This window comes from Engystomops pustulosus, chromosome 2, assembly GCF_040894005.1.
Source record: "Engystomops pustulosus chromosome 2, aEngPut4.maternal, whole genome shotgun sequence".
In the NCBI taxonomy this organism is placed as follows: Eukaryota; Metazoa; Chordata; class Amphibia; order Anura; family Leptodactylidae; genus Engystomops; species Engystomops pustulosus.
In genome coordinates, this window is record NC_092412.1 from 17,397,405 (window position 1) to 17,423,505 (window position 26,101).

The 26,101-nt window shown below is 46.8% G+C and overlaps 1 protein-coding gene across 1 annotated transcript in view; it reads left to right on the forward strand.

Moving 5' to 3' along the window:
* The window catches only part of CHRDL2 (chordin like 2), a 69,671-nt gene that overhangs the window by 18,036 nt on the left and 25,534 nt on the right, over positions 1-26,101 (forward strand). The window contains exons 2-5 of the mRNA XM_072133808.1: positions 19,550-19,659; positions 22,721-22,814; positions 23,336-23,478; positions 25,908-26,001. Of these exons, the coding sequence (XP_071989909.1) occupies positions 19,550-19,659; positions 22,721-22,814; positions 23,336-23,478; positions 25,908-26,001 (441 nt within the window). The remainder of the gene's footprint in view (positions 1-19,549; positions 19,660-22,720; positions 22,815-23,335; positions 23,479-25,907; positions 26,002-26,101) is intronic.

Here is a 26,101-nt window from a genome sequence, read left to right on the forward strand (position 1 = left end):
CTCTCTGAGTACAGATCATGTAGTAGATGTGTCCTGCAGTCCTATGTAACACCACAGATATCACAGTGATATCTCTCTGAGTACAGATCATGTAGTAGATGTGTCCTGCAGTCCTATGTAACACCACAGATAACACAGTGATATCTCTGAGTACAGATCATGTAGTAGATGTATCCTGCAGTCCTATGTAACACCACAGATAACACAGTGATATCTCTGAGTACAGATCATGTAGTAGATGTGTCCTGCAGTCCTATGTAACACCACAGATAACACAGTGATATCTCTGAGTACAGATCATGTAGTAGATGTGTCCTGCAGTCCTATGTAACACCACAGATAACACAGTGATATCTCTCTGAGTACAGATCATGTAGTAGATGTGTCCTGCAGTCCTATGTAACACCACAGATAACACAGTGATATCTCTGAGTACAGATCATGTAGTAGATGTGTCCTGCAGTCCTATGTAACACCACAGATAACACAGTGATATCTCTGAGTACAGATCATGTAGTAGATGTGTCCTGCAGTCCTATGTAACACCACAGATAACACAGTGATATCTCTGAGTACAGATCATGTAGTAGATGTGTCCTGCACTCCTATGTAACACCACAGATAACACAGTGATATCTATCTGAGTACAGATCATGTAGTAGGTGTGACCTGCAGTCCTATGTAACAGCACAGATAACACAGTGATATCTCTCTGGGTACAGATCATGTAGTAGATGTGACCTGCAGTCCTATGTAACACCACAGATAACACAGTGATATCTCTGAGTACAGATTATGTAGTAGATGTGTCCTGCAGTCCTATGTAACACCACAGATAACACAGTGATATCTCTCTGAGTACAGATCATGTAGTAGATGTGCCCTGCAGTCCTATGTAACGCCACTATGAGTAGAGCTCTTCTCCCGTGTTCTCAGTAGTGTGTGTGGGGTCCGGTGCCCCTGTGTTAGTAACTCCACTACATACAGATCATACAGGCCCCTCTAGGGGGAGCTCACTACATACAGATTATACACCACCACTAGGGGGAGCTCACTACATACAGATTATACACCACCACTAGGGGGAGATCACTACATACAGATTATACATCACCACTAGGGGGAGCTCACTACATACAGATTATACACCACCACTAGGGGGAGCTCAATACATACAGATTAAACACCACCACTAGGAGGAGCTCACTACATACAGATTATACATCACCACTAGGGGGAGCTCACTACATACAGATTATACACCACCACTAGGGGGAGCTCACTACATACAGATTATACACCACCACTAGGAGGAGCTCACTACATACAGATTATACATCACCACTAGGGGGAGCTCACTACATACAGATTATACATCACCACTAGGGGGAGCTCACTACATACACATTTTACAGCCACCACTAGGGGGAGCTCACTACATACACATTATACAGCCACCACTAGGGGGAGCTCACTACATACACATTATACAGCCACCACTAGGGGGAGCTCACTACATACAGATTATACATCACCACTAGGGGGAGCTCACTACATACAGATTATACATCACCACTAGGGGGAGCTCACTACATACAGATTATACACCACCACTAGGGGGAGCTCACTACATACAGATTATACACCACCACTAGGGGGAGATCACTACATACAGATTATACACCACCACTAGGGGGAGTTCACTACATACAGATTATACACCACCACTAGGAGGAGCTCACTACATACAGATTATACACCACCACTAGGGGGAGATCACTACATACAGATTATACAGCCAACACTAGGGGGAGCTCACTACATACAGATTATACACCACCACTAGGGGGAGATCACTACATACAGATTATACACCACCACTAGGGGGAGTTCACTACATACAGATTATACACCACCACTAGGAGGAGCTCACTACATACAGATTATATACCACCACTAGGAGGAGCTCACTACATACAGATTATACACCACCACTATGGGGAGCTCACTACATACAGATTATACACCACCACTAGGGGGAGCTCACTACATACAGATTATACACCACCACTAGGGGGAGCTCACTACATACAGATTATACACCACCACTAGGAGAAGCTCACTACATACAGATTATATACCACCACTCGGGGGAGCTCACTACATACAGATTATACATCACCACTAGGGGGAGCTCACTACATACAGATTATACACCACCACTAGGGGGAGATCACTACATACACATTATACACCACCACTAGGGGGAGATCACTACATACAGATTATACACCACCACTAGAAGGGGCTCACTACATACAGATTATACACCACCACTAGGAGGAGCTCACTACATACAGATTATACACCACCACTATGGGGAGCTCACTACATACAGATTATACACCACTACTAGGGGGAGCTCACTACATACAGATTATACACCACTACTAGGGGGAGCTCACTACATACAGATTATACACCACCACTAGGGGGAGCTCACTACATACAGATTATACACCACCACTAGGAGGAGCTCACTACATACAGATTATACACCACCACTAGGAGGAGCTCACTACATACAGATTATACACCACCACTAGAGGGAGCTCACTACATACAGATTATACACCACCATTAGGAGGAGCTCACTACATACAGATTATACACCACCACTAGGGGGAGCTCACTATATACAGATTATACACCACCACTAGGAGGAGCTCACTACATACAGATTATACAGCCACCACTAGCGGGAGCTCACTACATACAGATTATACACCACCACTAGGGGGAGCTCACTACATACATATTATACAGCCACCACTAGGGGGAGCTCACTACATACAGATTATACACCACCACTAGGGGGAGCTCACTACATACAGATTATACAGCCACCACTAGGGGGAGCTCACTACATACAGATTATACACCACCACTAGGGGGAGCTCACTACATACTGATTATACAGCCACCACTAGGGGGAGATCACTACATACAGATTATACACCACCACTAGGGGGAGATCACTACATACAGATTATACACCACCACTAGGGGGAGCTCACTACATACAGATTATACACCACCACTAGGGGGAGCTCACTACATACTGATTATACAGCCACCACTAGGGGGAGATCACTACATACAGATTATACACCACCACTAGGGGGAGATCACTGCATACAGATTATACACCACCACTAGGGGGAGCTCACTACATACAGATTATACACCACCACTAGGAGGAGATCACTACATACAGATTATACACCACCACTAGGGGGAGCTCACTACATACAGATTATACACCACCACTAGGGGGATATCACTACATACAGATTATACACCACCACTAGGGGGAGATCACTACATACAGTTTATACAGTCACCACTAGGGGGAGATCACTACATACAGATTATACACCACCACTAGGGGGAGCTCACTACATACAGATTATACACCACCACTAGGAGGAGATTACTACATACAGAATATACACCACCACTAGGGGGAGCTCACTACATACAGATTATACACCACCACTAGGGGGAGATCACTACATACAGATTATACACCACCACTAGGGGGAGTTCACTACATACAGATTATACACCACCACTAGGAGGAGCTCACTACATACAGATTATATACCACCACTAGGAGGAGCTCACTACATACAGATTATACACCACCACTATGGGGAGCTCACTACATACAGATTATACACCACCACTAGGGGGAGCTCACTACATACAGATTATACACCACCACTAGGGGGAGCTCACTACATACAGATTATACACCACCACTAGGAGGAGCTCACTACATACAGATTATATACCACCACTCGGGGGAGCTCACTACATACAGATTATACATCACCACTAGGGGGAGCTCACTACATACAGATTATACACCACCACTAGGGGGAGATCACTACATACACATTATACACCACCACTAGGGGGAGATCACTACATACAGATTATACACCACCACTAGAAGGGGCTCACTACATACAGATTATATACCACCACTAGGAGGAGCTCACTACATACAGATTATACACCACCACTATGGGGAGCTCACTACATACAGATTATACACCACTACTAGGGGGAGCTCACTACATACAGATTATACACCACCACTAGGGGGAGCTCACTACATACAGATTATACACCACCACTAGGAGGAGCTCACTACATACAGATTATACACCACCACTAGGAGGAGCTCACTACATACAGATTATACACCACCACTAGAGGGAGCTCACTACATACAGATTATACACCACCATTAGGAGGAGCTCACTACATACAGATTATACACCACCACTAGGGGGAGCTCACTATATACAGATTATACACCACCACTAGGAGGAGCTCACTACATACAGATTATACAGCCACCACTAGCGGGAGCTCACTACATACAGATTATACACCACCACTAGGGGGAGCTCACTACATACATATTATACAGCCACCACTAGGGGGAGCTCACTACATACAGATTATACACCACCACTAGGGGGAGCTCACTACATACAGATTATACAGCCACCACTAGGGGGAGCTCACTACATACAGATTATACACCACCACTAGGGGGAGCTCACTACATACACATTATACACCACCACTAGGGGGAGCTCACTACATACAGATTATACAGCCACCACTAGGGGGAGCTCACTACATACACATTATACACCACCACTAGGGGGAGCTCACTACATACACATTATACACCACCACTAGGGGGAGATCACTACATACAGATTATACAGTCACCACTAGGAGGAGATCACTACATACTGATTATACAGCCACCACTAGGGGGAGATCACTACATACAGATTATACACCACCACTAGGGGGAGATCACTACATACAGATTATACACCACCACTAGGGGGAGATCACTACATACAGATTATACAGTCACCACTAGGGGGAGATCACTACATACAGATTATACACCACCACTAGGAGGAGATCACTACATACAGATTATACACCACCACTAGGGGGAGCTCACTACATACAGATTATACACCACCACTAGGGGGAGATCACTACATACAGATTATACACCACCACTAGGGGGAGATCACTACATACAGATTATACAGTCACCACTAGGGGGAGATCACTACATACAGATTATACACCACCACTAGGGGGAGCTCACTACATACAGATTATACACCACCACTAGGAGGAGATCACTACATACAGATTATACACCACCACTAGGGGGAGCTCACTACATACAGATTATACACCACCACTAGGGGGAGATCACTACATACAGATTATACACCACCACTAGGGGGAGCTCACTACATACAGATTATACAGCCACCACTAGGGGGAGCTCACTACATACAGATTATACACCACCACTAGGGGGAGCTCACTACATACACATTATACACCACCACTAGGGGGAGCTCACTACATACAGATTATACAGCCACCACTAGGGGGAGCTCACTACATACAGATTATACAACACCACTAGGGGGAGCTCACTACATACACATTATACACCACCACTAGGGGGAGATCACTACATACAGATTATACAGTCACCACTAGGAGGAGATCACTACATACTGATTATACAGCCACCACTAGGGGGAGATCACTACATACAGATTATACACCACCACTAGGGGGAGATCACTACATACAGATTATACACCACCACTAGGGGGAGATCACTACATACAGATTATACAGTCACCACTAGGGGGAGATCACTACATACAGATTATACACCACCACTAGGGGGAGCTCACTACATACAGATTATACACCACCACTAGGAGGAGATCACTACATACAGATTATACACCACCACTAGGGGGAGCTCACTACATACAGATTATACACCACCACTAGGGGGAGATCACTACATACAGATTATACACCACCACTAGGGGGAGATCACTACATACAGATTATACAGTCACCACTAGGGGGAGATCACTACATACAGATTATACACCACCACTAGGGGGAGCTCACTACATACAGATTATACACCACCACTAGGAGGAGATCACTACATACAGATTATACACCACCACTAGGGGGAGCTCACTACATACAGATTATACAGCCACCACTAGGGGGAGATTACTACATACAGATTATACACCACCACTAGGGGGAGATCACTACATACATCTACATTTTTACTGAGAATCTGATATGGTTATAGTTTATTTTATATTAAGCAGTTTCCCGTTTAGGGCTGAATATACACATAGGTTTAAATATATTCAAAACAATAATACAGTTTATTTAATAATCCTCCACAGTATTTCAGATCTGCTTGCTGTCAGTGAATGAGAACCCTCTAGAAGTAGTAGTCCTGTTCTTTGCTGAGCGTTTGCTACAATTGTATCAGGGCTTTACAGTTCTCTCTAAACTTAACAGCCTGAAGTCCAGACTTTAACATTGTAACCAACTATCATAGAGATCTGTTCAGCCGCTGCCGATGTGTTTAGCTCACAGAGCATCTGTGTCCCCGTCCTATCCCCCCAAGTGTCAGCGTGTCCCTGTCCTGTCCCCCAAGTGTCAGCGTGTCCCTGTCCTGTCCCCCCAAGTGTCAGCGTGTCCCTGTCCTGTCCCCCCAAGTGTCAGCAGGTCCCTGTCCTCTCCCCCAAGTGTCAGCGTGTCCCTGTCCTCTCCCCCAAGTGTCAGCGTGTCCCTGTCCTCTCCCCCAAGTGTCAGCGTGTCCCTGTCCTGTCCCCCAAGTGTCAGCGTGTCCCTGTCCTGTCCCCCAAGTGTCAGCGTGTCCCTGTCCTGTCCCCCAAGTGTCAGCGTGTCCCTGTCCTGTCCCCCAAGTGTCAGCGTGTCCCTGTCCTGTCCCCCAAGTGTCAGCGTGTCCCTGTCCTCTCCCCCAAGTGTCAGCGTGTCCCTGTCCTGTCCCCCAAGTGTCGGCGTGTCCCTGTCCTGTCCCCCAAGTGTCAGCGTGTCCCTGTCCTGTCCCCCAAGTGTCAGCGTGTCCCTGTCCTGTCCCCCAAGTGTCAGCGTGTCCCTGTCCTGTCCCCCAAGTGTCAGCGTGTCCCTGTCCTGTCCCCCAAGTGTCAGCGTGTCCCTGTCCTGTCCCCCAAGTGTCAGCGTGTCCCTGTCCTGTCCCCCAAGTGTCAGCGTGTCCCTGTCCTCTCCCCCAAGTGTCAGTGTGTCCCTGTCCTGTCCCCCAAGTGTCAGCGTGTCCCTGTGCTGTCCCCCCAAGTGTCAGCGTGTCCCTGTCCTGTCCCCCAAGTGTCAGCGTGTCCCTGTCCCTGTCCCCCAAGTGTCAGCGTGTCCCTGTCCTCTCCCCCAAGTGTCAGCGTGTCCCTGTCCTCTCCCCCAAGTGTCAGCGTGTCCCTGTCCTCTCCCCCAAGTGTCAGCGTGTCCCTGTCCTCTCCCCCAAGTGTCAGCGTGTCCCTGTCCTCTCCCCCAAGTGTCGGCGTGTCCCTGTCCTCTCCCCCAAGTGTCGGCGTGTCCCTGTCCTGTCCCCCAAGTGTCGGCGTGTCCCTGTCCTGTCCCCCAAGTGTCGGCGTGTCCCTGTCCTGTCCCCCCAAGTGTCAGCGTGTCCCTGTCCTGTCCCCCCAAGTGTCAGCGTGTCCCTGTCCTGTCCCCCCAAGTGTCAGCGTGTCCCTGTCCTGTTCCCCCAAGTGTCGGCGTGTCCCTGTCCTGTCCCCCAAGTGTCGGCGTGTCCCTGTCCTGTTCCCCCAAGTGTCGGCGTGTCCCTGTCCTGTCCCCCAAGTGTCGGCGTGTCCCTGTCCTGTCCCCCAAGTGTCGGCGTGTCCCTGTCCTGTCCCCCCAAGTGTCAACGTGTTCCTGTCCTGTCCCCCAAGTGTCAGCGTGTCCTTGTCCTGTCCCCCCAAGTGTCAGCGTGTCCCTGTCCTGTCCCCCCAAGTGTCAGCGTGTCCCTGTCCTGTCCCCCCAAGTGTCAGCGTGTCCCTGTCCTGTCCCCCCAAGTGTCAGCGTGTCCCTGTCCTGTCCCCCCAAGTGTCAGCGTGTCCCTGTCCTGTCCCCCCAAGTGTCAGCGTGTCCCTGTCCTGTCCCCCCAAGTGTCAGCGTGTCCCTGTCCTGTCCCCCCAAGTGTCAGCGTGTCCCTGTCCTGTCCCCCAAGTGTCAGCGTGTGCCCTGTCCTGTCCCCCCAAGTGTCAACGTGTTCCTGTCCTGTCCCCCAAGTGTCAGCGTGTCCCTGTCCTGTCCCCCAAGTGTCAGCGTGTCCCTGTCCTGTCCCCCCAAGTGTCAGCGTGTCCCTGTCCTGTCCCCCCAAGTGTCAACGTGTTCCTGTCCTGTCCCCCAAGTGTCAGCGTGTCCCTGTCCTGTCCCCCAAGTGTCGGCGTGTCCCTGTCCTGTCCCCCAAGTGTCAGCGTGTCCCTGTCCCCCAAGTGTCAGCGTGTCCCTGTCCTGTCCCCCAAGTGTCAGCGTGTCCCTGTCCTCTCCCCCAAGTATCAGCGTGTCCCTGTCCTGTCCCCCAAGTGTCAGCGTGTCCCTGTCCTCTCCCCCAAGTATCAGCGTGTCCCTGTCCTGTCCCCCAAGTGTCGGCGTGTCCCTGTCCTGTCCCCCAAGTGTCAGCGTGTCCCTGTCCCCCAAGTGTCAGCGTGTCCCTGTCCTGTCCCCCAAGTGTCAGCGTGTCCCTGTCCTCTCCCCCAAGTATCAGCGTGTCCCTGTCCTGTCCCCCAAGTGTCGGCGTGTCCCTGTCCTGTCCCCCAAGTGTCAGCGTGTCCCTGTCCCCCAAGTGTCAGCGTGTCCCTGTCCTGTCCCCCAAGTGTCAGCGTGTCCCTGTCCTCTCCCCCAAGTATCAGCGTGTCCCTGTCCTGTCCCCCAAGTGTCGGCGTGTCCCTGTCCTGTCCCCCAAGTGTCGGCGTGTCCCTGTCCTGTCCCCCAAGTGTCAGCGTGTCCCTGTCCTGTACTATTATGTTGGTTATCCTCCTCTGTTACCTCTTCTCGGCTTCAGTGCAGGAGATGACAGGCTGCAGGGTGCTGCGGGGCCAGCAGGGGGCGCTCTTCCACACGCTTTGTGTGGTGTGTATTACAGCTGTTATATGATATATGGGGAGGCGCTGTCTTGCTGTGTGGATGTTTGGGGCTATTATGGCTGCACTGTGTGGATGTGATATACATTATAGACAGAAGTATGTGCCCCCTCCCCTCTTCATCCACTTATAGAAGGGGTTGTAGAGCCGCTCCATTACAATAACTCCAGGACATGGAGGATGATGTCAAGGTGCAGAAGCTTCAGCTGTGAACAGTGAGGGCACAGCGCCCCCTGCTCTCAGCGTCAGGACAATGCTCTGTGAGATCAGGACATGCTCAGCAGCTGCACAGATCTCTCTGCTGCTCTGTTACAGTCCGGGCTGTAGCCCGGGTGAGCCCGGCGGGGGGGACTGTGGTAAATGTGGGGGCCGGACGTTCATGCCCCGCTCCCCGCCCGATCAATGACCTGAGAAGGAGATGTAGATGGGTTCTCATAAATCTGGGCCAATGTATCAGTCTGGAATTCAGGCTACTAAGCTGCTAGAGCAGAGTCTAGTCCCTGGTGTCCAGTGGTTTAGTCTCCCTGTCCCTGGTGTCCAGTGGTTTAATGTCAATTGTTTTGGTGTCCCCATGCCTAATGTCCAGGGACCGGGACACTTAACCACTGGTGTCTGGTGGTTTAGTGTCCCGGTTCCTTGGTGTCCAGTGGGTTAGTGTCCCGGTTCCTTGGTGTCCAGTGGGTTAGTGTCCCTGTCCCTGGTGTCCAGTGGGTTAGTGTCCCTGTCCCTGGTGTCCAGTGGATTAGTGTCCCGGTCCCTGGTGTCCAGTGGGTTAGTGTCTTGGTCCCTGGTGTCCAGTGGGTTAGTGTCCCTGTCCCTGGTGTCCAGTAGTTTAGTGTCCCGGTCCCTGGTGTCCAGTGGGTTAGTGTCCCGGTTCCTTGGTGTCCAGTGGGTTAGTGTCCCGGTCCCTGGTGTCCAATGGGTTAGTGTCTCTGTCCCTGGTGTCCAGTAGTTTAGTGTCCCGGTCCCTGGTGTCCAGTGGGTGAGTGTCTCGGTCCCTGGTGTCCAGTAGGTTAGTGTCTTGGTCCCTGGTGTCCAGTGGGTTAGTGTCCCGGTTCCTTGGGGTCCAGTGGGTTAGTGTCTTGGTCCCTGGTGTCCAGTGGGTTAGTGTCCCGGTTCCTTGGTGTCCAGTGGGTTAGTGTCCCGGTCCCTGGTGTCCAATGGGTTAGTGTCTCGGTCCCTGGTGTCCAGTGGGTTAGTGTCTCGGTCCCTGGTGTCCAGTAGTTTAGTGTCCCGGTCCCTGGTGTCCAATGGGTTAGTGTCTCGGTCCCTGGTGTCCAGTGGGTTAGTGTCCCGGTCCCTGGTGTCCAATGGGTTAGTGTCCCGGTCCCTGGTGTCCAATGGGTTAGTGTCCCGGTCCCTGGTGTCCAATGGGTTAGTGTCTCGGTCCCTGGTGTCCAGTGGGTTAGTGTCTCGGTCCCTGGTGTCCAGTGGGTTAGTGTCTCGGTCCCTGGTGTCCAGTGGGTTAGTGTCCCGGTCCCTGGTGTCCAGTGGGTTAGTGTCTCGGTCCCTGGTGTCCAGTGGGTTAGTGTCCCGGTCCCTGGTGTCCAATGGGTTAGTGAAAGAAAAAAACAAAAACAACAGCGGAGGAGGACGGCGCCTCGCATGATAACGTAGAGACAAGTGTACCAATTGTGGTGAGATAAATGGTTGCTCACCTGGTAACCACTTGGATACAAGTGGTATATAGTATCCAGTGAGGGGGAGGATCCTTGAAGGTACGGAGGTTTGAATCCTAGGTTACTGCAGCAACTATTAGGCTCTCCGAAAACCGGTAGCCAAAGGTACCGTAAAATGGATTGTATAAAGAGAAAAATGGAGAGGGCCGGGAAAGTGCGCTAGTAACCGAACAGAAATCTCCAAGTGTAGTGATTAACACAATTTTTATTGGTTGCAGTGAAATCCAAAGGCAACGCGTTTCGGGGAGACCCCTTCGTCAGACCAAAATGGAAGTGCTGAGTGGGAACTCAGAAGAGGACCGCCTGAGCTCCCTCTCAGCGCTCCTCTTCTGAGTTCCCACTCAGCACTTCCATTTTGGTCTGACGAAGGGGTCTCCCCGAAACGCGTTGCCTTTGGATTTCACTGCAACCAATAAAAATTGTGTTAATCACTACACTTGGAGATTTCTGTTCGGTTACTAGCGCACTTTCCCGGCCCTCTCCATTTTTCTCTTTATACAATCCAATGGGTTAGTGTCTCGGTCCCTGGTGTCCAGTAGTTTAGTGTCTCGGTCCCTGGTGTCCAGTGGGTTAGTGTCGCGGTCCCTGGTGTCCAGTGGGTTAGTGTCGCGGTCCCTGGTGTCCAGTGGGTTAGTGTCTCGGTCCCTGGTGTCCAGTAGTTTAGTGTCTCGGTCCCTGGTGTCCAATGGGTTAGTGTCCTGGTCCCTGGTGTCCAATGGGTTAGTGTCCCGGTCCCTGGTGTCTGGTGGTTTAGCTTCCATGTGTCTTCTTTGCATAATGGGTAATATGTGATATAAATTATGACATGTTCAGGAGTTTCCTATGAAGGGATTCTGTATCCTGGACACCAGGCGGGAGCCCCCCACACCCAGCGTCCCCCCTTAGATAGTAGATGCCAGGAGGTCTCACATCCCTTTATGGGAACGCTCTGTGTGCGCTCACAGTCTGCAGCGATCGCTGTCCATGGTTCTGTGTAACGTGAAACATGTGGCGCTGTACTGCAGGAACCCGACATGTAGCCTCATGTAGTGCCTGGAAGAGGCAGCACAGAGTATTTCAGCCCGGGAGTGTATGGATCTTCTGGTGGGTCACAGACAGAGACTTACATGGAGGATGGAGCAGGCTTCACAGCAGCACAGAGTATTTCAGCCCGGGAGTGTATGGATCTTCTGGTGGGTCACAGACAGAGACTTACATGGAGGATGGAGCAGGCTTCACAGCAGCACAGAGTGTTTCAGCCCGGGAGTGTATGGATCTTCTGGTGGGTCACAGACAGAGACTTACATGGAGGATGGAGCAGGCTTCACAGCAGCACAGAGTATTTCAGCCCGGGAGTGTATGGATCTTCTGGTGGGTCACAGACAGAGACTTACATGGAGGATGGAGCAGGCTTCACAGCAGCACAGAGTGTTTCAGCCCGGGAGTGTATGGATCTTCTGGTGGGTCACAGACAGAGACTTACATGGAGGATGGAGCAGGCTTCACAGCAGCACAGAGTGTTTCAGGAGAGGAGTGTATGGATCTTCTGGTGGGTCACAGACAGAGACTTACATGGAGGATGGAGCAGGCTTCACAGCAGCACAGAGTATTTCAGCCCGGGAGTGTATGGATCTTCTGGTGGGTCACAGACAGAGACTTACATGGAGGATGGAGCAGGCTTCACAGCAGCACAGAGTATTTCAGCCCGGGAGTGTATGGATCTTCTGGTGGGTCACAGACAGAGACTTACATGGAGGATGGAGCAGGCTTCACAGCAGCACAGAGTGTTTCAGGACAGGAGTGTATGGATCTTCTGGTGGGTCACAGACAGAGACTTACATGGAGGATGGAGCAGGCTTCACAGCAGCACAGAGTATTTCAGGACAGGAGTGTATGGATCTTCTGGTGGGTCACAGACAGAGACTTACATGGAGGATGGAGCAGGCTTCACAGCAGCACAGAGTATTTCAGCCCGGGAGTGTATGGATCTTCTGGTGGGTCACAGACAGAGACTTACATGGAGGATGGAGCAGGCTTCACAGCAGCACAGAGTATTTCAGCCCGGGAGTGTATGGATCTTCTGGTGGGTCACAGACAGAGACTTACATGGAGGATGGAGCAGGCTTCACAGCAGCACAGAGTATTTCAGCCCGGGAGTGTATGGATCTTCTGGTGGGTCACAGACAGAGACTTACATGGAGGATGGAGCAGGCTTCACAGCAGCACAGAGTATTTCAGGACAGGAGTGTATGGATCTTCTGGTGGGTCACAGACAGAGACTTACATGGAGGATGGAGCAGGCTTCACAGCAGCACAGAGTGTTTCAGGACAGGAGTGTATGGATCTTCTGGTGGGTCACAGACAGAGACTTACATGGAGGATGGAGCAGGCTTCACAGCAGCACAGAGTGTTTCAGCCCGGGAGTGTATGGATCTTCTGGTGGGTCACAGACAGAGACTTACATGGAGGATGGAGCAGGCTTCACAGCAGCACAGAGTGTTTCAGGAGAGGAGTGTGCAGAACTTGTAGGAGATCACACACTGTCATTTTATTGTATCAGGAGGAGAAGGGTCCTCCAGCAGCACAGAGTATTTCAGGAGTGTAGTTCGGTACCAGCCATATAGTATTTCGGCATAGACGCCGTGCTCTCTGGGCATGCTGGTACTTGTAGTAGCTCAGGCTGTGATGTGTTGGCTGCATTCAGGGCTGACAACCTAATACCTAACCTAATGGAACCGAACTCATTACAAGCACCCGGCACTAGTCTGATTGTCCCGGCACTGATGGCGGGAAACCGCGAGCTGACGATCCGAAATAATATACCAAGACCGGCAGAGAGGGTCCACATGACCCCCAGGACAGTGATGAGAGGGTTCAATGCTGTCCCCCCCACCTACAGGCACCGCACCCCCTGCTTATTACAGGAAAATACTGCTGCTATATAATAACCTGATATACTACACACAGGAGGCTACAATGTATCATAGTGGTTATATTCCTGTACATAGGGGGCAGTATTATAGTAGTTATATTCCTGTACATAGGGGGCAGTATTATAGTAGTTATATTCTTGTACATAGGGGCAGTATTATAGTAGTTATATTCTTGTACATAGGGGGCAGTATTATAGTAGTTATATTCTTGTACATAGGGGGCAGTATTATAGTAGTTATATTCTTGTACATAGGGGCAGTATTATAGTAGTTATATTCTTGTACATAGGGGGCAGTATTATAGTAGTTATATTCTTGTACATAGGGGCCAGTATTATAGTAGTTATATTCCTGTACATAGGGGGCAGTATTATAGTAGTTATATTCTTGTACATAGGGGCAGTATTATAGTAGTTATATTCTTGTACATAGGGGGCAGTATTATAGTAGTTATATTCTTGTACATAGGGGGCAGTATTATAGTAGTTATATTCTTGTACATAGGGGGCAGTATTATAGTAGTTATATTCTTGTACATAGGGGCAGTATTATAGTAGTTATATTCTTGTACATAGGGGGCAGTATTATAATAGTTATATTCCTGTACATAGGGGGCAGTATTATAGTAGTTATATTCCTGTACATAGGGGGCAGTATTATAGTAGTTATATTCCTGTACATAGGGGGCAGTATTATAGTAGTTATATTCTTGTACATAGGGGGCAGTATTATAGTAGTTATATTCTTGTACATAGGGGGCAGTATTATAGTAGTTATATTCCTGTACATAGGGGGCAGTATTATAGTAGTTATATTCCTGTACATAGGGGGCAGTATTATAGTAGTTATATTCTTGTACATAGGGGGCAGTATTATAGTAGTTATATTCCTGTACATAGGGGGCAGTATTATAGTAGTTATATTCTTGTACATAGGGGGCAGTATTATAGTAGTTATATTCCTGTACATAGGAGGCAGTATTATAGTAGTTATATTCTTGTACATAGGGGGCAGTATTATAGTAGTTATATTCTTGTACATAGGGGGCAGTATTATAGTAGTTATATTCTTGTACATAGGGAGCAGTATTATAGTAGTTATATCCTTGTACATAGTGGGCAGTATTATAGTAGTTATATTCCTGTACATAGTGGGCAGTATTATAGTAGTTATATTCTTGTACATAGGGGGCAGTATTATAGTAGTTATATTCTTGTACAGAGGGGGCAGTATTATAGTAGTTATATTCTTGTACATAGTGGGCAGTATTATAGTAGTTATATTCCTGTACATAGGGGGCAGTATTATAGTAGTTATATTCTTGTACAGAGGGGGCAGTATTATAGTAGTTATATTCTTGTACATAGGGGGCAGTATTATAGTAGTTATATTCCTGTACACAGGGGGCAGTATTATAGTAGTTATATTCCTGTACATAGGGGGCAGTATTATAGTAGTTATATTCTTGTACATAGGGGGCAGTATTATAGTAGTTATATTCCTGTACATAGGGGGCAGTATTATAGTAGTTATATTCTTGTACATAGGGGGCAGTATTATAGTAGTTATATTCCTGTACATAGGGGGCAGTATTATAGTAGTTATATTCCTGTACATAGGGGGCAGTATTATAGTAGTTATATTCTTGTACATAGGTGGCAGTATTATAGTAGTTATATTCTTGTACATAGGGGGCAGTATTATAGTAGTTATAGTCTTGTACATAGGGGGCAGTATTATAGTAGTTATATTCTTGTACACAGGGGGCAGTATTATAGTAGTTATATTCTTGTACATAGGGGGCAGTATTATAGTAGTTATATTCCTGTACATAGGGGGCAGTATTATAGTAGTTATATTCTTGTACATAGAGGGCAGTATTATAGTAGTTATATTCTTGTACAGAGGGGGCAGTATTATAGTAGTTATATTCTTGTACATAGGGGGCAGTATTATAGTAGTTATATTCCTGTACATAGGGGGCAGTATTATAGTAGTTATATTCTTGTACATAGTGGGCAGCATTATAGTAGTTATATTCCTGTACATAGGGGGCAGTATTATAGCAGTTATATTCTTGTACATAAGGGGCAGTATTATAGTAGTTATATTCTTGTACATAGGGGGCAGTATTATAGTAGTTATATTCTTGTACATAGGGGGCAGTATTATAGTAGTTATATTCCTGTACATAGGGGGCAGTATTATAGTAGTTATATTCCTGTACATAGGGGGCAGTATTATAGTAGTTATATTCTTGTACATAGGGGGCAGTATTATAGTAGTTATATTCCTGTACATAGGGGGCAGTATTATAGTAGTTATATTCCTGTACATAGGGGGCAGTATTATAGTAGTTATATTCTTGTACATAGGTGGCAGTATTATAGTAGTTATATTCTTGTACATAGGGGGCAGTATTATAGTAGTTATAGTCTTGTACATAGGGGGCAGTATTATAGTAGTTATATTCTTGTACACAGGGGGCAGTATTATAGTAGTTATATTCTTGTACATAGGGGGCAGTATTATAGTAGTTATATTCCTGTACATAGGGGGCAGTATTATAGTAGTTATATTCTTGTACATAGAGGGCAGTATTATAGTAGTTATATTCTTGTACAGAGGGGGCAGTATTATAGTAGTTATATTCTTGTACATAGGGGGCAGTATTATAGTAGTTATATTCCTGTACATAGGGGGCAGTATTATAGTAGTTATATTCTTGTACATAGTGGGCAGCATTATAGTAGTTATATTCCTGTACATAGGGGGCAGTATTATAGCAGTTATATTCTTGTACATAAGGGGCAGTATTATAGTAGTTATATTCTTGTACATAGGGGGCAGTATTATAGTAGTTATATTCTTGTACATAGGGGGCAGTATTATAGTAGTTATATTCCTGTACATAGGGGGCAGTATTATAGTAGTTATATTCCTGTACATAGGGGGCAGTAATATAGTAGTTATATTCTTGTACATAGGAGGCAGTATTATAGTAGTTATATTCTTGTACATAGGGGGCAGCATTATAGTAGTTATATTCTTGTACATAGGGGGCAGTATTATAGTAGTTATATTCTTGTACATAGGGGGCAGTATTATAGTAGTTATATTCTTGTACATAGGGGGCAGCATTATAGTAGTTATATTCTTGTACATAGGGGGCAGCATTATAGTAGTTATATTCTTGTACAGAGGGGGCAGTATTATAGTAGTTATATTCTTGTACAGAGGGGGCAGTATTATAGTAGTTATATTCTTGTACATAGGGGGCAGTATTATAGTAGTTATATTCTTGTACATAGTGGGCAGCATTATAGTAGTTATATTCCTGTACATAGGGGACAGTATTATAGTAGTTATATTCTTGTACAGAGGGGGCAGTATTATAGTGGTTATATTCTTGTACATAGTGGGCAGCATTATAGTAGTTATATTCCTGTACATAGGGGGCAGTATTATAGTAGTTATATTCTTGTACATAGGGGACAGTATTATAGTAGTTATATTCTTGTACATAGGGGGCAGTATTATAATAGTTATATTCTTGTACATAGTGGGCAGCATTATAGTAGTTATATTCCTGTACATAGTGGGCAGTATTATAGTAGTTATATTCTTGTGCATAGGGAGCAGTATTATAGTAGTTATATTCTTGTGCATAGTGGGCAGTATTATAGTAGTTATATTCTTGTACATAGTGGGCAGTATTATAGTAGTTATATTCCTGTACATAGGGGGCAGTATTATAGTAGTTATATTCTTGTACATAGGGGGCAGTATTATAGTAGTTATATTCTTGTACATAGGGGGCAGTATTATAGTAGTTATATTCCTGTACATAGGGGGCAGTATTATAGTAGTTATATTCTTGTACAGAGGGGGCAGTATTATAGTGGTTATATTCTTGTACATAGGGGGCAGCATTATAGTAGTTATATTCTTGTACATAGGGGGCAGTATTATAGTAGTTATATTCTTGTACAGAGGGGGCAGTATTATAGTGGTTATATTCTTGTACATAGGGGGCAGTATTATAGTAGTTATATTCTTGTACATAGGGGGCAGTATTATAGTAGTTATATTCTTGTACAGAGGGGGCAGTATTATAGTGGTTATATTCTTGTACATAGGGGGCAGTATTATAGTAGTTATATTCTTGTACATAGGGGGCAGTATTATAGTAGTTATATCCCTGTACATAGGGGCAGTATTATAGTAGTTATATTCTTGTACATAGGGGACAGTATTATAGTAGTTATATTCCTGTACATAGGAGGCAGTATTATAGTAGTTATATTCCTGTACATAGGTGGCAGTATTATAGTAGTTATATTCTTGTACATAGGGGGCAGTATTATAGTAGTTATATTCTTGTACATAGGGGGCAGTATTATAGTAGTTATATTTTTGTACATAGAGGGCAGTATTATAGTAGCTATATTCTTGTACATAGGGGGCAGTATTATAGTAGTTATATTCTTGTACATAGGGGGCAGTATTATAGTAGTTATATTCCTGTACATAGGGGGCAGTATTATAGTAGTTATATTCCTGTACATAGGGGGCAGTATTATAGTAGTTATATTCCTGTACATAGGGGGCAGTATTATAGTAGTTATATTCTTGTACATATGGGTAGTATTATAGTAGTTATATTCTCGTACATAGGGGGTAGTATTATAGTAGTTATAGTCCTGTACATAGGGGGCAGTATTATAGTAGTTATATTCTTGTACATAGGGGGCAGTATTACAGTAGTTATATTCTTGTACATAGGGAGCAGTATTATAGTAGTTATAGTCCTGTACATAGGGGGCAGTATTATAGTAGTTATATTCCTGTACATAGGGGGCAGTATTATAGTAGTTATATTCTTATACATAGGGGGCAGTATTATAGTAGTTATATTCTTGTACATAAGGGGCAGTATTATAGTAGTTATATTCCTGTACATAGGGGGCAGTATTATAGTAGTTATATTCCTGTACATAGGGGGCAGTATTATAGTAGTTATATTCTTGTACATAGGAGGCAGTATTATAGTTTTTTCTAAATTCTTCTTGTATATTCTATATTTATCAGTGGTCCTCATGGCTATTATATTCTGAGCCTCGCATCTCTAGTGTATATGTGGCCTCTCTGCCCCTCTGGTTCTCATGGTTGATACATAATTGCTGCTGAGGATCTTGGACAAGGGATCTTCATGTCTCCGGGACTTCTTTGTCCTCTGGATTTCTCCTTGAAGTATATCAGTTGTCACACATTATTATCCAGGATACAGATCTCCTCCATGATCCAGGACCTGAGCTCCGTGATGCTCTCCAGCTGGAGGACCATATCATCCACCGCATCCCATGGATTATAAATGTGGAGTCCTACATAATCCCCTCCATTGGATTACAAGCCTTTTTGCGCCCCATGGATAATAACTTGGACTGACTGGAGATAACAACCCTGTGGATTATGAATTGACTCTTTCCTATTGGATTGTGGATTATGATGTAACCTGTGGACTACGATTATTCAGTGATGGATTACAAGCGTCATCCCAAGCTCTGCCGATTTGTTCCGATTTGTTTCTCTCTTCCTTTGGGATGTTCCTTGGGATTCTGCAGGAATAGAAGCTGGTAGCAGCCATGGTGGACGCTCTTTGAATTTTTTGGGTGAATTCCTTGGTCATCTTGCGTTTCAGAACCTAGAACAATGTTTTTGGTTTTTGGGCAGAACTCTTGTTTATTACTAAAGGGGGTGATACGTATCCATGTCCTGTGCATAGGAGAGGCCAACAATAAGTAGAATATAATTGCAATACACTCTGGTTGGCTCATGTGCTGAGGTTCAACAGAATTTAATTTTTTTTTTATGATTATTTTAGGTCCAGATATGTTCTGCCTATTTCATGGCAAGAAGTACAACCCCGGAGAGAGCTGGCATCCCCACCTGGAGCCTCAAGGGATTGTCTACTGCATACGTTGCACGTGTGAGGTATGTGTGATGGGTCTTATGAGGTTTGGTGTACAGGGTTTTGGGAGGAGACCTCATCATGTTTAGGAATGGGACAAAGTAACCTGGAGAAAGGTTCCTCGTCGGCTCCTTGGGTGATGTGTTGATCATCCACAGTGGACGCTCTTCTTCAGCATCAGGGTTTGCATCTGATGACCTAAGCCACATATTTCTCCTGCTGGAAGATCTCTGGTGGATCTTCATCCCACATCCCTTCATTGGTCAATAAATCATCTATAGAGACCAGGAAATGTATCTAGCTAGCTTTGGGGGCTCTAGTCACCACCAATTATTAGTTAATAACACACAACTACCAACTGGGAGAGGGTGATGGACACTAGTGACTAACTAGTAGTAACTAATCCTTAGGTGGAAGCTTCCAACCAGTAAGTGATAACCAGCAGCTTGTTCTAACCAATGAATAGATAGTAACAACTTCAATAGCTGGTTACCAACAACTACTAGCCAACAGATGATGACAAAGCTGATATTGACAAGCAACGAGTAATAACTGATGCCAACCGATTCACAGTGAGAAAGCACTAATGATACCAACCAACTCATAACAAGAAGCCACCAGCAGATCCAAATTAACTCCTAGAGAGAAACCAACAACTGATACCAACCAACCCATGTTGAGAAGCCAACAGCTACTACCTACAGTTTCACAAAGAGAAAGCACAATCTGATACCAACCTTCTCCTAGAAAAAAGCCACCAGCTGATACCAACCATCTCCTAGCGAGAAGCCATTAGCCAGTAACCACAACTCAACTCCTAGAGAAAAACCACCAACTGATACCAATCAACACATGGTGAAGAAGCCACCAGCTGATACCAACCAGTTTATAGTGAGAAAGGACAATCTGATACTAACCTATTCCTAACCTATTGATACTAACCTAGCGAGAAGCCACCAGCTAATGCCATCCAATTCAATGCAAGAAGCCACAGCTGATATTGAGCAACCCATATCAAGAGACTGATACCAACCAACTCCTAGCGAGAAGCCACCAGCTGATACCAACCAACTCCTATCGAGAAGCCACCAGCTGATATCAACCAACTTGTAGCGAGAAGCCACCAGCTGATACCAACCAACTCGTAGGGAGAAGCCACCAGCTGATACCAACCAACTCGTAGGGAGAAGCCACCAGCTGATACCAACCAACTCGTAGGGAGAAGCCACCAGCTGATACCAACCAACTCGTAGGGAGAAGCCACCAGCTGATACCAACCAACTCGTAGGGAGAAGCCACCAGCTGAGACCAACCAACTCGTAGGGAGAAGCCACCAGCAGATATCAACCAACTCCTAGCGAGAAGCCACCAGCAGATATCAACCAACTCCTAGCGAGAAGCCACCAGCTGATACCAACCAACTCGTAGGGAGAAGCCACCAGCTGATACCAACCAACTCGTAGGGAGAAGCCACCAGCTGAGACCAACCAACTCGTAGGGAGAAGCCACCAGCTGAGACCAACCAACTCGTAGGGAGAAGCCACCAGCTGAGACCAACCAACTCGTAGGGAGAAGCCACCAGCTGAGACCAACCAACTCGTAGCGAGAAGCCACCAGCTGAGACCAACCAACTCGTAGCGAGAAGCCACCAGCTGAGACCAACCAACTCGTAGCGAGAAGCCACCAGCTGAGACCAACCAACTCGTAGCGAGAAGCCACCAGCTGAGACCAACCAACTCGTAGCGAGAAGCCACCAGCTGAGACCAACCAACTCGTAGCGAGAAGCCACCAGCTGAGACCAACCAACTCGTAGCGAGAAGCCACCAGCTGAGACCAACCAACTCGTAGCGAGAAGCCACCAGCTGAGACCAACCAACTCGTAGCGAGAAGCCACCAGCTGAGACCAACCAACTCGTAGCGAGAAGCCACCAGCTGAGACCAACCAACTCGTAGCGAGAAGCCACCAGCTGAGACCAACCAACTCGTAGCGACAAGCCACCAGCTGAGACCAACCAACTCGTAGTGACAAGCCACCAGCTGAGACCAACCAACTCGTAGCGAGAAGCCACCAGCTGAGACCAACCAACTCGTAGTGACAAGCCACCAGCTGAGACCAACCAACTCGTAGTGACAAGCCACCAGCTGAGACCAACCAACTCGTAGTGACAAGCCACCAGCTGAGACCAACCAACTCGTAGTGACAAGCCACCAGCTGAGACCAACCAACTCGTAGTGACAAGCCACCAGCTGAGACCAACCAACTCGTAGTGACAAGCCACCAGCTGAGACCAACCAACTTGTAGTGACAAGCCACCAGCTGAGACCAACCAACTCGTAGTGACAAGCCACTAGCTGAGACCAACCAACTCGTAGTGAGAAGCCACTAACATCTCCCATTCAACACCAAAACCAACCAACTTACATCTGTGGATCACCATCCTCCACCAGCAACCACAGGAGATCCAGTCCCAGCTCCATGCACTGTATGTACCTGCACCTAATATGTGAGGCTCGGGTCACTTCTCTTCTTTCCTTCACTTATTGTGGAGAACTAAAGACCTACTGGAGATGTGACCTGACCAGCAGAAACCATGTACTGCCCCCCCCCCCTTACTCATATCCAGATCATGGGTGGCCAAAGTCCTGAGGATTACCATCTGGTCGGTGAGGGTCACAGCCCTGGGACCACCACTACACAGGAGAACGGGGTCCTAATTGATGGAATGCCAGGTCCTTCTGCTCCATTCAGTTACTCTGTAAGTTCTATGCAGGACCCTCGTTCTCCTGTTTGGTGGGACCCTCTCAGATCACATGGGGGATAACAAACTTGGCCCAACCTAATGAGGCCGATCTGCTATACCGCACCGAGCCTGTGCACAGAGAGGGCGCTGTATCTGCCGGTGCCACCGCTGATGGGTGCCGGCGCCACCACTGATGGGCCCTGTTCTGAGCTCAATCCTGTTGTTAGTGAATAGAAATCAATGCAGAATACCTGCAAATAGCTGTTACTTCTCAGAGCAGAGGCTTTGTTACAGTTGCGTCCGGTGTAGATGTAACATTTGTGTGTTCTTTTGTGTCCTGCAGGGCGGCACCGTCGGCTGCTACAGGATAAAGTGCCCAGTCCTGCCTTGTGTCCACACTGTCACGGATCCCCAGCAGTGCTGCCCACGTTGTGTAGGTAGGTCTTTGACCTAGTTCTTCTCGCAGCAGAGGGTTTGTTACAGATTTATCCTATCCTGGGAACACATCAGTAATGCATCTCCCTTCTCTCCAGCGTTTGTTGCAATGTATCAGTGCTGGTAAAATGTAACCGTGTACAGTTATATAGACTGGATACAATGGTAGCAAACCCCCAGCTGTGAAAAGTAATATCGGGACCTATTCTAAAAAATTATGTTTTAGTGAATTCTGGAAATAATATTTACATTTAAAGGCCAAAAATCCTGCCGGACCTTATCCCTTTCTACAGCTGAGGGTTTGTTACAGCTGTATCAGGTCCTCTGTGCGGTGAAGTGCACATTTTTCTCCAGCTCTGTGTTTGTTACAATGTGTCAGGAGAGGAACGCATCACTTGGAACTGTTTAACTTGGAGAGAATGATGATGCAATTGTAACAAACCCTCACCTATGAGAAGTTTTTTGTATGTTTGTTTTTTTTTCCCGAAAAGCTTGAATGATAAAGCTGTATCCTCTCTTGCAGAGCCGCACTCCCCCTCAGGGCTCCGGGCCCCTCCAAAGGTTTGTCAGCACAATGGGACGACCTACCAGCAGGGGGAGATGTTCACGACCCAGGAGCTCTTCCCGTCCAGACAGTCCAATCAGTGTGTGCAGTGCAGCTGCTCAGTAAGTGGCCGCCTATAAGGGGTGCACCCCCGCCATAGAGAGGACACCCCAAAATCTGGGATATCGGAAAGTGACGTATTACTGGTATATCATGAGACACAAATGACTAATCCTCAAATGGCAAATAGAGGATTGATTGGATGAGGCTGTAACAAACCCTCTGCTGTGTTTTCCTGCCCCTGTACAGACAAAGAGTCTTGTCACCCAGCTTTCCCCACACCCTGATTACTCTAAATATGAATAGGTTTGAAGTGCTTTTTATTGTGTTTAATTCTATTCATGAACCAGGAGGTACTGGATGAGCAGATTTCTCCCAAGTTATGTAGTGGCGATCCCTCATCTTATGCCTTTCTTTACTTCCCTGAATGATTGTTAGTCCTTACTGTGACTCTGGCATTGAGTTCATGAACCAGGAGGTCCAGGATGAACAATAAAGTGGACCCCCCTATTATTCTATTGATGTTCCTGTAGCCCACGCAGTTGGTATCGCCCAGTTCTGAGCGGCTTGTGTCAGTCTAGTCCTGTAAAGCCTCAGCTTTTAATGTTCTGCTTCTTGTTTCTTATGACCGATTGATATATGGGGAATTTTTGTGATTTTGTTACAGTCTCTGTATACACTCACCGGCCACTTTATTAGGTACACCTGTCCAACTGCTCGTTAACACTTAATTTCTAATCAGCCAATCACATGGCGGCAACTCAGTGCATTTAGGCATGTAGACATGGTGAAGACAATCTCCTGCAGTTCTCCCGAGCATCAGTATGGGGAAGAAAGGTGATTTGTGGCCTGTGAACGTGGCATGGTTGTTGGTGCCAGAAGGGCTGGTCTGAGTATTTCAGAAACTGCTGATCTACTGGGATTTTCACGCACAACCATCTCTAGGGTTTACAGAGAATGGTCCGAAAAAGAAAAAACATCCAGTGAGCGGCAGTTCTGTGGGCGGAAATGCCTTGTTGATGCCAGAGGTCAGAGGAGAATGGGCAGACTGGTTCGAGCTGATAGAAAGGCAACAGTGACTCAAATCGCCACCCGTTACAACCAAGGTAGGCAGAAGAGCATCTCTGAACGCACAGTACGTCCAACTTTGAGGCAGATGGGCTACAGCAGCAGAAGACCACACCGGGTGCCACTCCTTTCAGCTAAGAACAGGAAACTGAGGCTACAATTTGCACAAGCTCATCGAAATTGGACAGTAGAAGATTGGAAAAACGTTGCCTTGTCTGATGAGTCTCGATTTCTGCTGCGACATTCTGATGGTAGGGTCAGAATTTGGCGTCAACAACATGAAAGCATGGATCCATCCTGCCTTGTATCAGCGGCTCAGGCTGGTGGTGGTGGTGTCATGGTGTCTTTGGGCCCCTTGGTACAACGCCACAGCCTACCTGAGTATTGTTGCTGACCATGTCCATCCCTTTATGAGCACAATGTACCCTGTAACATCTGATGGCTACTTTCAGCAGGATAATGCGCCATGTCATAAAGCTGGAATCATCTCAGACTGGTTTCTTGAACATGACAATGAGGTCACTGGACACAAATGGCCTCCACAGTCACCAGATCTCAATCCAATAGAGCATCTTTGGGATGTGGTGGAACGGGAGATTCGCATCATGGATGTGCAGCCGACAAATCTGCGGCAACTGTGTGATGCCATCATGTCAATATGGAGCAAAATCTCTGAGGAATGCTTCCAGCACCTTGTTGTATCTATGCCACGAAGAATTGAGGCAGTTCTGAAAGCAAAAGGGGGTCCAACCCGTTACTAGCATGGTGTACCTAATAAAGTGGCCAGTGAGTGTATAAGTTATGGGGGAATAAGCTGCCCTTTAGGTGTTCACCTGTAATATCACTAACCCCCCTCCCCCATAAGCTGGACAGTTGGTATCACCCAGTTCTGAGCAGCCAGTGTCAGTCTGTTCCCGGAAAGCCTCAGCTTTTATGTTGTGCTTGATCGTTTTTATACCTTGGTTTATTTTTGGGTTTTTTTTGTGATTTTTTTTCTGTATATATAATCCCTGGATGATGAATGCTGCCTGTGAGACGCGGCAGGATCAACAGATCACGTTACACGTCCTACGGAGCGGCGGTCAGTGTGTGGGCTCACTGGCCCGGGGGCTGGACTGTTCCAGCTAGTCATCTGATCGGTCCGCTGCCTTCAGGATTGTTGCTGGAATGTACACTGTTTACATTCCGTGGTCTGAATTCTTACCTAGTACTTCTCACAGCTGAGGGTTTGTTACAGTGTGTGCAGTCTGTAGAAATCACATCTCTTATGTCCTGTTACAATGTATCATTAGATAGAATGTATCTGCAATTCAGGCTGGATGCAATTGTAACAAACCCTCAGCTGTGAGAAGTATAAGGACTTCTGACATTCTGGTGTATTATATGTTATAATCAAGTCACTTCTGATTGGTTCTTCTATCAGGACGGGCAGATATACTGCGGCCTGGTGACCTGTCCCGAACTGGTCTGCTCCTCACCACTGACTGTACCCGACTCCTGCTGTCCAGTGTGCAGAGGTAAGTGGCCACCCCTTGTCTCCTGCACCAGTGTTATATAAGACTTACCTAGTCTGCTGCCAAACATTATAATACACACATCAGCTGCTGCAGAACCTCT